Here is a 15,934-nt window from a genome sequence, read left to right on the forward strand (position 1 = left end):
TGAGGTGATACATTGGACTTATTTCATTATATTACTCCGATGCACAATAGCCTTTCACAACTAGTTTTCACAGAAATATCCACATAAAATATTTACACTTGCAGGCATGAGTAAAAGGGGAAAAGCTAGTTGCTTTAAGACATGCTGTACCAAATGCTCCTCTTAAGCATTTAAATGCAAGCTGCTCACACCAAGCCCTGACAAGGGCTGTGTTGCACATTTGTGGAAAACACTTTGCAGCAGGATAGCAGATCTGCAAATGAAAAGCGCTTCTACAGCGCTATATTCAGTCTCAAACACATGCTGTGCTCCTATTCGGATGAACAGCAGTTCTGTTGGTGAAGTGCTCTTTGTATCCCAGAAGCGAGGTCTTGGGGAGTTGGATTCTCTGCAGTGCAGCTAACTGCGATTCCTGCTGCTTCCATGGCTTCAGCAGTGGTTGGACCTATAGCAGCAAACTGAAATGACAGGGTTTACGGTTATGGTTAGCGTAGGCAGGTATGGCAGCAGCTTGCACTGGTTACTTAGGTATGCAGCCTTCAGTCTTTAATGACATTGTCAGTGTAGCAACTTGCATGTCTGAGCTTATTAAACCACATTAACTTTCAGGTTGAAGATTTTCAGTATTAAAGCAGCTTATTAATTTAGCTACATAGCAATTATTTAGGCAAGATTATTACTTATCTCACCAGTACAAACATTTAAAACTCTTATTTCCACAAAACAGGAAAAGTGAGAGGAATTTTAACATGCCTCAGGTGGGTAATTGTCAACTCAAGCAAGAACTATTCTCAACTTCACATCACCAAGAGAAAATAAAGCTTGTACACAGAGGAATATAGCAAGATAGTTGGGAAAAAATTCCAGCTGAAACCAACTGTTAAAAATAAATAAATAAATAAATAAATTCCAGGGTACAAGCTTCTGATTCTTTTAACTAGCATAAACACTATATTTTTCTCCCTACGCTCTATGCAAATAGTGTGATAGCATATGTGCAGACTTATTTTCTTGGAAACAAAAAGAAAATGAATGTTTGTATTTCAATTTTCAATGTATTGCTTTGTTAGTCTTAACTAAAGCTTCTTAGAAATGAGCTGTTCTGTGCACAAGAATTCCGTGCAGACCATTATATTACACTGAGCAGTGGCATGTCTGATCCATTTCAAGAAATGGATAAAGCATTTCTAACACGAGTCTCCGACCTCTCTTTTCAAATGATTTTATGTACTTATTTTACAATATCTGTATTTGTATTGTGGAGAAGGACACAACAGAGCATTCTCTTCACTCTGAACAGAAAATAAGACAGTTTTCAAACAACTTCTAAGTTTTGTGTTCTGCAGCCTTCCCCTAGGTTCCAGTAAACTGCTGTTTCTGTATGGACAAATTTCACCCTTAACAGACACCTCTATATGCCTTCCAGCGTTTGCTGGACACTACACTTACTGGCCTAGAGCCTTCAGACTTCAGACTGTCTGCTTCTTCTGGTCTACAATAAAGGGTACAGCATGCCAGGATTAGGCATATTTAAAATAAGCAAAGATTTTCAAGATGGTTAAGTAAGATTTTTTTTCCTCCAATTATTAAAAAAAAGCTAGTTTTTTTTTTGAAAGAGATCAAAATAGCACCCTTCCTGCACGCCAGAAGTCTGTGCCCAGTATTTCAGGAAAAATGCTATTCTGATTTGATCCTTTAAATCATGGCAGAAGTGTTCTTGTTCTGCAAGTTCCCTTAAGAGTATTCCCATGATGGAGAACATATAGGACTAACAAGATCTATTGTCTTTTAAAAGTACTGATCTTGCATAATTTATACTTGAAAAACATGTAGTGTGTAGGTTAGTTTTAGTTTATAGAGGGATTTTAAAATGCATGGAAGATATCTAATGCTTAAAGAATACCACTGTATTCATAAACATCTATTTGAAGCCCTATAACAGAAGTTATTTTTACTTGAGTATGTAAAAATGTAAAACTTGGTCAACAATTAATCAGTGTGATTGCCTTTAAATACTCAGATTTCATTAGGGGATGCAAACTACTGAAGCAGGCAGTAAATAAGCAAAAAAAAAAAAGCCTTTTATTAGTTACCATTTCTCAAACCAAGATTTCAGAATTTTGCAACAGTCAGAACATAGGATAACCTGGGTTTTCAGAGAAATAAACACAAAAAGCCTGGCATTTCCTGCAGAAAATGAAGGTTTGTAAGAGGTATAATGGCCTTATCCCTCAGTCTCCTAAGGTGAACTGTAAATTCACCATTTTTGAAAAAAGGTACCTTCATACGGTTGATAAAATCCCCAGAAAGCTTCTGAATGTGCTGGAGGCAGAACTTGACACCGGACGGACTGAAAAACACGATGCTTGCTGGAATTCCCTGTGTGAAAGTAATCGTAAGTTGGACTAGGTTTCTCTCAATTCTAGCAATATATCAGTACACTTTCACATAAATCTCTTCAGCTGTCTCTGTATGGAAATGCAGAGCTTTTGGCTGATAAGAAACAGCTGTTACGCCAACAAAAAGGGTTTCCTGTGGTGCAAGTGGTCTGCCAGACACCCACCTTACCATGGAATGCTGAAATTCAGGTGCGCTTTTAACCAAGTATTTTGTTGCACAAGCACATATTGGTGATAAATGTATCGGAAGTTTTGGAGGTGTCCTCATTTTTCTGTTTAGCAAGAAACCCGTACAAGTTATTTTCCTAAATCCATTCCCATCTATCTCAGTTCTGGACATACTCCCTGTGTTTCCCAACTTATGTGGTTTACCCTAAATTCTGCCCACCCTGAGATGCTCTGGCAAAGATAAGGTGATGCCTTAAACCTGCAGCCCACTGCGATGGCTTTCTCAGAACAAGCCTGCTTGAAGACAGCAGGCAGAAACATTCTGTAGACTGAAAAATTCCATCCGGAGTGACGGTCCAGGCGTCTACTGCAGACCCAGAGCACATGCCTTCTTTTCATGGCTGTTTGAAGGAATAGGAGAGTGCGACCAGGAAGATACTCAAGCTCTGCTCAAACTGCATCTACTGTTATCTTACTGTGCATGACTTGGAAGCTAGCCTTAGCTCATGGAGATCAGAATGCTAGTTTAATGCATTTTCTCACAAAGTGCTAAACACTATCATTTTATACTTATGTATAGGCTTTAAATACCAGGTTTCCATGCACCAGATATTTAGCCACAATATCATCAGTTAAGAACAACTAAAAAGCTCAAGAGAAATGTATTTTATTAGTGTTACGCTGAAGCTAACAACATAACTAAATGCAGCAAATAATGAGTTCCATAATAAGAGCTCAGAAAGTCACAAAATGCTTATGTGCTATTGACTCAATTTTATAACTGGTATAAACCAAATTCTGCAGTGATTACAACTGTAATACCCATCTAGGAACACCAGGATACTACGATATATAAGTTAGACTGGCCAGGCCATAGTCTTCCAGGACCTCTTGAAAAAACAGAACTTTGAAATCAGAATGTAGTTTAACAAGAAGTTAATGCACAGATTTTAAAAAGTGAAGCAATATGCTTAGGCAGGTCAAGTGTCTGTACGAAGTAGAGGTTGTATTTTGAATAAATCCTAGATATAATGTAGGCTCCTACAAACAGAAAATTCAGTAAGCTTTAACAAATAAAAACAATTATCAGTAGCTCCAAATCTTTTACTATGCACTTCATCCTAGCTTAATGACATTTAATAGATGGTTTTAAAGAAAGAAAAACATTAATAACAATTCTAGCAAATACACCTCAACACATTTGTCGACAGCAGGTTACTAGGAATTTTAACACTTAAAATGAGATTACTACTATATTCATAAATGGGATAGTCAGAAAGGGAACACTGAAGCTATGTAGGGCTGATTACTGAATTTTGATTCATAAGATATGGCAAACATGTCCAGTGATAATACAGTGACATTAGTAAATTTTAATAATTAAGCTGTTCAATGAATATTCTCATTAAATGTATTTTCTAACATGGTATGATCTAAAAAGCAGTCTTTAAGACTTCAGTTTTGTCCAGCTCAAAGGAATAAACTGAACATGTAATTATTTATGCAGTTATTTACCAATCACTCTGAAAAATATATGTATTCTGAAAGCTAGATAAAATGTGAAACGTTTTGTCTTCTTTGAACAGAGACATCATGTATTTTAGACTCTTTTATACCTGCCATAACAAATAACTGAGGGACTCATTCTCTATGCCTGAAGCTTTTGCTAAAGGATTTTCTTAGTAGCCAGCAAGAAAAGAAAAAAAGCAGCCTATGCAGGAAACTGTTTTATCACCACAATTATATCATATACAGACAGCTGAAAAAAAGGAGTGTATTTTACTAGGTTTTACCATATATCTCAAAAATCCCCACATTATATCAGTGTCCAATACCTGTTGTGAGAAATAACTGCTCAGCGATTCTTGGAGATCAGAGTGTTGCGTAGTTCGATAAACGGTAAGACTTTCCAGAGGTATACCTGGAATCAGAACACGCATTCACGACTAAACAGAGTTTCAATAATTTCTATTATTTCAATAAAAAACTCTTAACATAATAATGGCACCTAAATGTGCTATTTCAGGCTAAAAAGATTAAAAAGACACAGAAACATTTCTTTGAAGGATTACTAGCTATTTCTAGAGCTACAAGATACAGTAAAGCATCTGTAATCAGAGAACCTCAAAGCACATTATGAAAACTGTTAAGCCTTGAAACATACCTGTGAATAAGTTATCTTCTGTATCACAGATGAGAATGAAGGTGAAGAACAAAGGCAAATAACCTTCCTAAAGTCATATTACAGCTCAGTACCAGAGCTGTGGACAACACTCTATTCTACCAGTTTTTATTCCTATCCTCTCACTTCTAGCCAGCAAAATAGCAAATATAATTTTTACTTATTCATATTTAGTTCACAATCTTTAGACACAACTTCTCTCACAGTAGACAATTAAAATGAGGCTCTAAGGGAAGTTCAACCTTTTTCTTTGAGTACTGTAGGAAGTACTTCTCTTTTGAGGGCTCCACAAGGAAACAGAAGAGATGATGAATTAGGTTTCTCTCCTGTAAATACACAAATAAAAACTTGTAATTAATTTATGTTTCTAATAAAGAACACACAGATTTTAAAGGTATCAAATGTTGGACATTTGCTTCAAATGCTGCATGCTTCATCACAGACCCAGCCATAACATAACTGAAACATTTGCAGTACAACTGCATCTGCAATTCAAAGGACAGAGGCTACTTAGCATGTAAATTAAAAAATATTCTATAACTATAATATGAATATATTGGCTAAAAAGATCTCTCAAAAGATAAACTACATTCCTATTCCCCTTGCCATTCTGCAAAGGGAAGAGAAGTACCATGCAAGTAATCGCTCCCTTTTCAGAAGCGCAGTCTTCCTCAATTTTTGTATTTAAAACCTGAGTCTCACTCAGTGCATCCGTAGCCCTGTGAGCTGCACGCAGCTCCATGACAGCTCTCCCTGTATAACAGAACATTCAGCTGGACGAAGAGGACAGAAATACTCCACTGAAAAGGTTCAAATCTCTAGAGATCTACTTTTTCCACAGGGAAAAAAAGATTCTACTTTCATTGCTAGAATGGAAGTGGATATTCCCACTTGCTCTTATCCTTTAAAACGGCAGACCTCCGACCTTAGTTATTGCTCCACTGCGCGCAGGTGAAAGCCTCTTGGTGATTTTGGAGAAGGACCTCTCTGATACCTGATTGCTTATAACTTACAGGGACGCAACTTCTGTAAGTTTCCTATGTTTCTAATACATTATCAGAGGAGTAAACACGTTCTTCTGGTGAAATCAGAGTGTCTGGTGGGATCACATTTTTGCAAGAGAAAAATGGTTGAGTGGAGACACTCAGCTCTTCAATGCAGTTTAATTAATTCTTTTGGTGTTTTGTGATTTTTGAATATCAAAGAAATTATCTCAAATTTTTTCTTTCAAAACTGATCTGAAGGATATACATGCTATTTAATATTTCCTTAGTCCTACTAATTGCTACCACTTCTTATTGAAAACATAATAATGGCTGGAAGGATTTTAGTTAACTTAAAAAAAAGAAAGATGGGACTGTCTTCTCTACAGTATTGCAAACTAAGCTATTACACAACATGTAATATAATATATACAATATAATATAATATAATAAACACTATTATCTGATAACTTTTTATACAACAACTTTTTGCAGTTATTTTCACTAGTGAAATTAGATCCCCAAATAGTATTGGTCTTAAGTGTATTGTTTAATGCTTATTAAAGTAGAATGTTTTAACTGTTTTGTGTGAAGGCAGTCCTGATGACAAATAAATTAAACTGAAGAAATCATTTTCCTTAATGAAAACTGAAATTCATATTATCAGATACAGCTAGAAACTGTGGAGGATAGGAATACAACAGCAGGCATTTTACTGCATACAGTTTGCCTTTTCTATAAATAACAGAAATACAGAGAAAGTTCCAAAATGAAATACTGTACAGCTGCACTCAACTTTGCATTCATCTTTCAAACAAATGAAAGTTCCTCAGCACCTATTACTTTATTGCTAATTCAGGTATGTTAATGCATATATTGAACTGGAGACCACCAGAAAAAATAAATGCCTTTTTTTAAGCGCTTTTTTAAGTAAGTAGATGCTTGGTTTATAACAGAAAGCATCAGAGATGCCTCTGAGAAAAACTGAATAGCATACTAAAAATCAAATGGAAAGATCTTATTAGGAGTGAACACGGATATATTTGAATATCCAAACAGTACACTAAAGTTTTATTAGGAACCACAGATAATGTTTCTAATAAATTACAGGAAGGAAGAATGAACTTGGGACAGAATGCAAGATATTTTAAAACAATAAGATAAAGGCAAAACCTTTCAACATTAATCCTCCTACAACTCATGGCAGTTAATTGAAATGTCAATGTGATATGTGAAAAGAAACACTAATCCTTTCTGACTTGTGTTTACGAAGCACAGAAGAATAGCTTGATAGCTCTGAACAATACAACAAGCACTGGCCCTAATCATATCCCTTACTTCTGTAACCAACATAAGTGTTACATTCTAATAAAACTAAAAAATATTTGCCTTGAAAAGAAGTTAGTTAAGGAGTTTAGCTAAGGAGTCAATTCCTTTATGTTTCCAATCACTTAATTTGAAGTCAGTACCAAAGATAAAGAAAGAGAAAAACAAAAGAAATATCATTGCTTCAGATTTTATTTTTATTCTGACAATAAATTCTAATGATACAAAAATTCAGCTCTATTTAGAGCTAGTCTTTTCATTTACCTCTTATCATTTTATGAATAAACACAAATAAACATATACAGAAGGGGGAACATGACTTATATTTAATCTGTATTTCAGAGATTATTGCAAACAAATTGATAAATTGAGCATAAATATGCCCGATCCAATAAATCATTGAGTTTGATTATATTTGTATCAACAACAAGCGGTCTCCAGTGACTGACATTCCCTGGTTGGTTATTAGGCTGAAGGGTGCTCAAAAGCAGTCATTTTTGCAGGGATAATACAAGTCTTACAGCTATGTGTTTCTTTAAACAGCCTGCGGGTATGAAACCACCCTCTGCTCAGCACACTCTGTGTAAAATGCTGTAAAGCACGTAACTCCCTCTTTCCCACTGGTGGCTACTGGAAGCTGCTGGTGGCTCTGGACTGAACTCCTCTGCTGTCACCAAAAAGTGCTGTTCCCTGTCTAGCTCCCTCTGCGACTGCCAGCTCCCACCGCCGGAGGAGTGTGCACTCCGGACTGGGAAATCGCTATGGACCAAACCAGGCTGGAAGCGCAAACCAGGGTATGTGCATCGGAAATCCCGGGGCAGGAGAAAGGCAGAGCTGGACTGAGAAAGTAACCAAGAAGAGGTTATGATGCAGTAAATGTGCAAGTCGCTGACTCACCGACAAGGGATTGGAAAGTTTAAAAAAGCCTCTTTATTTTAAACTCAATCTGATGTCTGGTTTCCACTCAGTCCTCTCCACGCCTTATTAAACTTCTGGACTTACACAATAGTGGCACTTCTTTTTCCAGAGGTACTATCGCATCTATTGCAACAGCACAGCCATCTATCTGTGCCAGACAAACTTCTGTTTCTGTAATGCACTACTTTTACGGACAATCAATACAATTCTTAAAGGACATTTTTCTTTAGGCAAGGAAATCTGATAACAGAAAGAGACCTAAAGGTATCCAATTCATTTTTGATCCAGCTCCTGGTACTACATGCATTTTTATTCTTTAGCTATGACCTTAGGTTTTTTTCACTTTAACACAACAGATGAGACTGGTATTTTTCTTGCCTTCGTTCCCAAAAAACACTTACTCTGCAAACTGACAAATATAATTCATGACCAAAAATAGATCTTCTGGCATTAAAGAAAAGATAACAGCTAAAACCTGTCTTTGTTTTGAATTATTTGTTGAAAAGTAGGTATGGGTTATTCTTCACTTATGGCATTTTTGTGTTGAAAAAGATCACCATTTCATTTTTAATTTTCAGAATTTACTATTTCATCTTGTGTTGGCAGCTATCACTTTCAGTAAGAAATATTCCATACAGTTAAAATATTTTATTCGCTAATGGATTACAGAGCACTCTGCCTGTAAACACAAATAACTTACCAACTCCATTCACATTGTTCTTTTACCTATAAATCTCTGCTACTGAGAAGACTTTGCTAATAAACACCTCTCTCATATCTAATGTTGTGCCCAACAGCCAAAAGTAATCTATCAGGGTTCTTGATATCATTTCCACTTCTGTAGCACCTAAGCACCTTAGTCAGGAAAGTGATAAAGTGTAGTCAGCAGCAAGGCTTTTAAATCAGCAGATAAAATAATTCATCCAACATCTAGAATAACTCCACTGACTCTCATCTGGTTCTCTGAATAGGGCTAACCAAAGGTGGACGATTTTCCTTTGACCAGTTGAATAAAATGATTTTCAAAGTGTTGGTCTTCTCTGTTTAATTAGTGCACGAGTCTCTAGATGAACATTTCTCTTTCCCCTTGTAAGTTTGGGGCAGAAAGTCACTCAGCGAAGGACATGCCTCTGTATCAGGTACCCTCTAATTTCACTGTGAGGCTTCACCACACAGTTCCCTGCTTTCTTACAACACTGGGGGTGCACCCAAGGTCGGACGAAACTACGGAAGAGAATCTATCACTCAACAGGTCATTGTTGAGATAATAAACCCTAAGGAGTGTTTTTCTTCTGGTATAGAGAGGTTTTTAGCAATGAATTTCAAAGCCTTTTGTGACTAATTCTGTTGACTTATTTTGATAACTCTATCCCCCTGCAGACACCGATACGGACACATTTTGAAGGCACATGCATGTCAGTCATCAATTCCCTGGAACATTACGTACTTCAGAAGCTCTGAAGCCAACCTCATTGCTCTGGCAGTTCCCACCTATGACATTTTTCACCCAAGTTCTATAACGCCAGCTGTACAAATACAGAGTCTCTTTTTCACAGCTTGTACTGATCCATCCACTCCAAAATTAACCAGCCCCTAAGCCTAAAAATGTTTCTTCTTACCACTGGAAATTTTAAATTTCTGATAATGGAGTTGTCAGAGTCCCCATTACTTATGCCTATCATACACAATTCAACAAATCACTGTAAAAAAAGAATTAAGAAGTACATTAGCCAGACTTTTAAAATTAATTCTTCCACTGACAAACGCTAAACTGAATGTGGATATTATGTGGAATATCCAACAATCTGATATACAGTTAGAAACAGCCAATGGATCAGCTTTACAGCTTCAAATATAACAAAATGGTAAACAAAACGTAAGCCATCATTGTTGTAACTATCCCTTTCTCCAATGTTTTCAAAGCCACCCTCCTCTGGTGCTGAAAATTAGACTCCTCTGAAACCACACACACAATCTCAGGAAAAGAGTTCCCCTTATCTACTTTGCATTATGGCATGGGGAAAGATCTCCAGCATCAACTGGTCTGAAGCAAGGAAAGTCAGGTCATTCAAATTCACAGAGAATCACCACACCTATAATTACAATCATTTAAATCTTACTATTAAGCAGCAATTCCCAATCCCTACAGCTCTGACCTTTAAGTAAAAGACACTTTGCCTACTGGATCATATAATATTTTTAATTAACTACTGAGTCTAAGATTTCATGTAAATTAATATTTTGTATAGGTATTTCAAATTAATATTTTTATTGTCTTTGAGAGATATTACAAGCATTCCAAAAAGCTGAATTCAGGGATTCTGCATATAAGATGTATATCATATATGCAGTATGTATATCTCTGCTTCAGTGTACATACTAAGAAATTATTTATAGGGAATTTTGAAATTAATTTAAGTCAAAGATTTTGGATACTTACTCGAGCAAATAAATTCAGCTAATTTTTCAGCACTTCCAGACTTTTCTCCTTGTGGAGCAAGGCCAATTTCTTCCACTGTAACCAAAAGTAGCAAAGAAAAACTTTACTTGAATTTAATAAGAACAATTCAGGTTTACTGTCACAGAAACATGTGAGTTGAAAAAGGAGACCCAACTTCATCCAAGCATAAAAACATTTCTTTAAAGAGCAAAAAATCATAGCACTTAGAAGTAGTAACTTGCTATACAAGATTTGATTTTGGATCTAGAAAGAAAAACACGAGAAGATTATAAAGGAAGAATTCTGGGAATAGCTAAGCTTGTTTCGGAGAGTTTTTAAACTCTCTTTCATACCTAAAGTAAAATACTGAAGGAAGAATGGGCCAATGCACCAAATTTCTTAAAATCAGACAACCATGTTATAATCCTTTTCATCCAATTTCATTTCCAAGATTAGTAAAAAATATATATGCAAACTAAAAACAATTTTTTTTTATTTTTTGACTAAGTTTTTAAATTAAAGCAGTTACTATCACATTACAATAAAATTAATGGAAAAACAACAGCCAGATCCCCAGCTGAAGTAAACACATATAGTTCTAGTGTGTATAAAATTGCCTATTTTGAAAATTATCCATTTATAAAACTTACCTGTATTATTTTTCTTAGCACCCTTGAATAGCAACTAACACTCCAGAAATTGTACTGAAAAGACAAATTTATCTAACCTTTTTTTTTTAAAAACCCAGCTTACCTAGAGAAGCTGTAGCTTTTCCTACCACATACGCTGGTTTGGTGTTCCATCTTTGTTTAAGAGATTTGGACCAGGCTGTAAAACATTAAATTAAATTTAAGCATGTGGCAACAAAATATGAATGCTAAATGAGTATTTGAACTTGCTTAAATCTGAAAATACTAATAACTAATACTCCAGTATATGTTTTAGCAAATCTAGATGTATAAATTGAATATTTATTGCATTTTATCATTGTGTAAACAGCAGTCTACAACATGTTTCAAAAAGCTTTATTTGAGTAAACAGTTCCTAGCTGCTTTTGTTAAGTAGCATTTTTAATGCATACTTGCTCTGTGCCAGATCACATGCAACTTGCAATGTTCCGTTATATTTTGGCATTAATTAATAACTCAAAAAACAGCAAACTTGTAGGAAAAGACAGCATATAGTAGAAAGTGATATTTAGACATAGAAACTGGTGAATTTCTTATTGTGCAATATAACTATCCAATATAGATGTAGGTTAAAAATTGAAGACTTTACCAAACAAAGAATAAATATAATCTTCTATGACTACAAATCAAAGGGATAAAATCTGTATTCATGCACTGGAATACTTTATAAAGCAACTCTTATTCTTACACCAGAGAAATTTAGAAACTGATTGTATTTTACATATACACCAAAAATAATTTATCAGCTCAGGAATAAAATGTACCGGAGACCGAAATAGAATTAATAGGAAATAGTTTTCCTCCTCCAGACATTAAGCAAGTTATAGGTTACACTTTTTGGATGTAACTACGTTACCCCTATACCTGAAATCCTAACGGGACAAAATAGATAGATATGTAAGTCTCTTATTGTCCTATCTAAAACCAGTACAGCATAGGACATTGAGTTCATTTCTAGTATTCCTAAAAAAAGGCACTACAACAACAGTAAAAATGATCGGAGGAACAGAAAAATACAAGGAAAAATGGAAAAGGTAAGGACTGATTATTTTTAAAAGGAATCCAAACAGGAACAGGAGATTCATATTATTGACTAAACTATGCATTTCAGCAGCTCCCAAAAGCCCTAGTCAGGATTAGGGATCAATTCTGTATAAAAACACATCGTCTGACCCCAAAACCATAAAAGATGCTAATGCTAAATGCTAAAATAAGCTAATAGTCACAGTGTATTTACTGCTTACTCAAGAGTGTAACAGCAAGCATACAGTGTTATTCACTGTGCAATCATTAGTATGACTGCAGCCCGCATATGGAGCAGATAAAATAATGAAAGAAAGTAATTTAAAGGTATATAAATAACCTTATGAATTCAATGCCAGAAGTTATCACTGAGCAAAAGAATTTAGAATAACTTAAAAATATTTGACAGATCATTGGTATGGTAATTTCTATTTAGCATTCTACAGGATTCTTCTTCACAACTAATCTGTTACGTTTTCTTCACTGTCTTTTAGCCAACATTTAATTTACTTGAGAAATTTCATACTCAAGACATAGAGGTCTCTTTTTCAATAAGCCTTCATAATAATTTTATAAGCACAAAAATAGCACTGGTCACTTCCTACAGTACGATCCCTGCCTTTAAGGGGCAAAAATGTTTAGTAAGAAAACTAGGCATTAAAACCAGGTATTAAGAACAGCAATGGATTCCTGAGATTCTGTTTACAACTCTTTTCAGCATCAGCAAAGATAACGACAATTGATTCATGAGGAGAAAAGCCCACATTAATAATTTGGACCAAAAGCTTTTTCCTGTTATTTCTAACAGTATCAGTGGGGAGACACCAATCCTCAATCCCTTAAAAGCTCAACTTAGCATGAGGAAACTTTGGGCCTTTACGAAGGCAAAAGAACGATGAGATAAAACTTTTTGTGAAAAGGACTATCTCTCCAAATTCCTACTGATGGGAGAGATAAAAAATTAAACTTCCCAAAATTCTGAAATAGAAAGACCCAGAAATATAAATCTGCACTTACCTTCACTTTTACTATTCTCTTTTAAACATATCTTGATGGCTTCTAATGCTCTTGGGCTGGTAAAAACTAGGCCTCCATAACATTCTGGATGAGAGAGCTACTCATCAACAATAAATATAAGAAGAAAATTAAAAAATGAGTACAAAAAATAAATTGGATCAATTCTTTAAAATCTTGTTAAGAATACAAACCCTTCAATAAATATCTAAAACTGAAACAGACAAGTATTTAAATTGATTACTATCAGTAGCCAGAGTATTTATAAGAGAAATGCATAACAAATATTGAATTCAGAACACAACTTGCACACACGATATTAATTCTGAAAATCTGTGGAATGGGTAAGGATTAATGACACTGAAATGAGCTGAAGGGAGGGGAAAAATATACGAGGTACTTCACATTCATGCAAGGGTAATCAACTGTTATTCCAAGCAGTAACTCAGAGGGTCCTGCCCAGACAGCCCCTTGTCTGCTGCCCACAAAAAGAGCAGTTAAGATTACTAACAGGCTCTTAAAGCAGGGGACAAGAAAAATAAAAAAGTTCTTTGATGACTTCTAAATGCAGATTGTGTGACATCCAAACATCCAAAAAATTAAGTTCTATTGGAGATTCTCAATAAAGGGGACCCACTCAGAAAACCTTTTCAACATTTTAAAATGAAGTAAATAGATTTAAGAGTAGAAAAAGAGCAGCAATTACACAATTTTATTCCAAATAACTAGGAGATGCCATACAAAATCTTTGTGCAATGTAAGAGTTAACCTCTGCTAACTTCTATAGTTGCACTACAGTCTTCTTATTTTTTGTTGTTGTGAAAAAAATGCTAAAATACCTGTGATTATCTATGGTTCATAAACCTAACTGGGAATTATATCTGGCCAACTTAACTCTTAAACAAGAATGGACCACATAATTTTTGTAAAATTCTAATTCTGTATTGCCAAGCTTACAGAACAAGTGCACATGAGACAGGGCAGGTAGGAGTGTTTGTTAATCAATCTACCCATCCCACAGTAATTCCTAGAAACACTCGGAAAACACACTGTGCATGCAAAATGAACATTTGGGAAGAGAATTCTTCAGCTTAATACCTGCCTTAAGTGACTAAAATCTCTTCCTTGAACCAGCAGAAGCCTCACACAGATGGGGATAAGATTTAAAACCTTTGTTTTCCAAATTTTAAAAGTATTTTAATACAGAAAATCTCTTGCCTATGGTAGAAGGAGTCTCTCTCATCGAGGGCTAAATAACTGTAAAATCTATCAAAATCTGTCACGAGTCTCCTTTCCAAACTTTACTCTTAACACTAACATGTCTCTGCATGAATCCATTCATTAAGTTACAGTAACATAATATGTACAGGAACGGGATGTTTGTTCCATATTATTTTTCATCTCTTTCAGCCCTGCTGCTGGGCTGAAACTGCCCATTCTACAGTAGACTTGTACATTATAGATGTAAAGTCTGATAATACAGAAGTCTAAAGCCAGCACCAGGGTTAAGAAATACAAAACGGCATAATGCTTCTAAATGATATAACCTGCATTTTAAGAAATTCTCTATGAAAGAACTACACTCAAAATACACTTTTTGAATGCATGCCTAGGTTTTCATTTCTTTTCCAAGCGTACTTTTATTCATTCTTAGTCAAGGACTTGCACTTTGGAACCTGGCTTCACATTTAGACACATCCAGTAGTATCTGGTTGATGTCTTTATTCAAACTTCTGGAGTAATTTGATTGAGATAAAGGGGCTTTAAAAACAAAGCAAAAAAGCCAAACAAAATCCCAACAAGGACTCCACATTACTAAGTTTTTTAATTAAAAGGTTTGTATTTGTTTTAGGTTTATGGATATAAGAGGACCAGATGCTTGGCCACTGATCTCATAGAAGATTTGTAAATAAACACAGAAAGAGATATTATAAAGGGCAGCAGTATTATTAAAACAAAATAAGACACTGCACCTTGGCAATCATGGCCTAATTTGTGTTAAAAAAGTGACAGCTGAAATAATTTAAATCTCACCTTTTCAAATAAGCTTTCAAGAGATATGAATTCAAACGACAAAACTGGAATCAAAGTTGCTTCAAATCCATACAATCCTAATTCCTGTAGAAAAAGTTTATATATTTGCTGAATACATTTCAAACAATATTTTTTTTCTTTTTAAAATAATGGACTAGGTCGGCACAAATATTTCTTTTTTTTTTTTTCTAAACTAAAATCCAAAGGCATCTTATTTTACTAGTGAAACTAGTTTGTTTTTATTAGTTAATTTAGTATTACTGCATAATGCTGAACAGCAGTGGAACTGAGGTCTTCTGTGTAGCTACTGAATATTTACAGTACAAATCAGCACATAACCCCAAGTGACAAATGATCTCCTAGTCCTAAAAATATTCTTGTACATCTTTTTAATTCTTTAAAGCCAATATAACCACTTTTACAAGTAAGAAATACCCACATGAATAAAGTCAATAGCAGAAGGCACCTCAACAACATGTAACCTATTTTTCACATTAAATTCCTAATAGGATTACTAAAAATTTTTGCAATCCTAATTTTATCTACATGAACATAACCAATATTAACTAAAATGACCTTCTGTCTCAATATCAGTACTTTGCTCAGAGCTATAACTCTGAACTCAGTAAGAATGCCCCATAACTAAAATCATTTCTTCAGTAACAGTCAATTTCTAGCATAACTTTTTCTTAGAAGATATCATAATTTCAGACATGCCCTCCTACTTTAGATTATATAGGTTTTTCACTTGAAACAGT

At 34.9% G+C, this 15,934-nt stretch overlaps 1 protein-coding gene across 3 annotated transcripts in view; it reads right to left on the reverse strand.

Moving 5' to 3' along the window:
* Positions 1-15,934, reverse strand: part of UROS (uroporphyrinogen III synthase) — a 22,415-nt gene continuing 6,481 nt past the window's right edge. For 2 of the 3 annotated variants that reach the window (XM_067300371.1, XM_067300372.1), the window contains exons 3-10: positions 15,177-15,260; positions 13,146-13,242; positions 11,170-11,244; positions 10,417-10,491; positions 4,992-5,075; positions 4,403-4,488; positions 2,281-2,379; positions 1-458 (exon numbers count right to left, since the gene is read on the reverse strand). In XM_067300371.1, coding sequence (XP_067156472.1) covers positions 312-458; positions 2,281-2,379; positions 4,403-4,488; positions 4,992-5,075; positions 10,417-10,491; positions 11,170-11,244; positions 13,146-13,242; positions 15,177-15,260 — 747 coding nt within the window. In that variant the 3' untranslated portion in view covers positions 1-311. Of the gene's footprint in view, positions 459-2,280; positions 2,380-3,218; positions 3,609-4,402; positions 4,489-4,991; positions 5,076-10,416; positions 10,492-11,169; positions 11,245-13,145; positions 13,243-15,176; positions 15,261-15,934 lie in introns of those variants that run through there. The other variant, XM_067300373.1, reaches the window with a different exon arrangement.

Source organism: Apteryx mantelli, chromosome 7, assembly GCF_036417845.1.
Source record: "Apteryx mantelli isolate bAptMan1 chromosome 7, bAptMan1.hap1, whole genome shotgun sequence".
NCBI classification, from domain to species: domain Eukaryota; kingdom Metazoa; phylum Chordata; class Aves; order Apterygiformes; family Apterygidae; genus Apteryx; species Apteryx mantelli.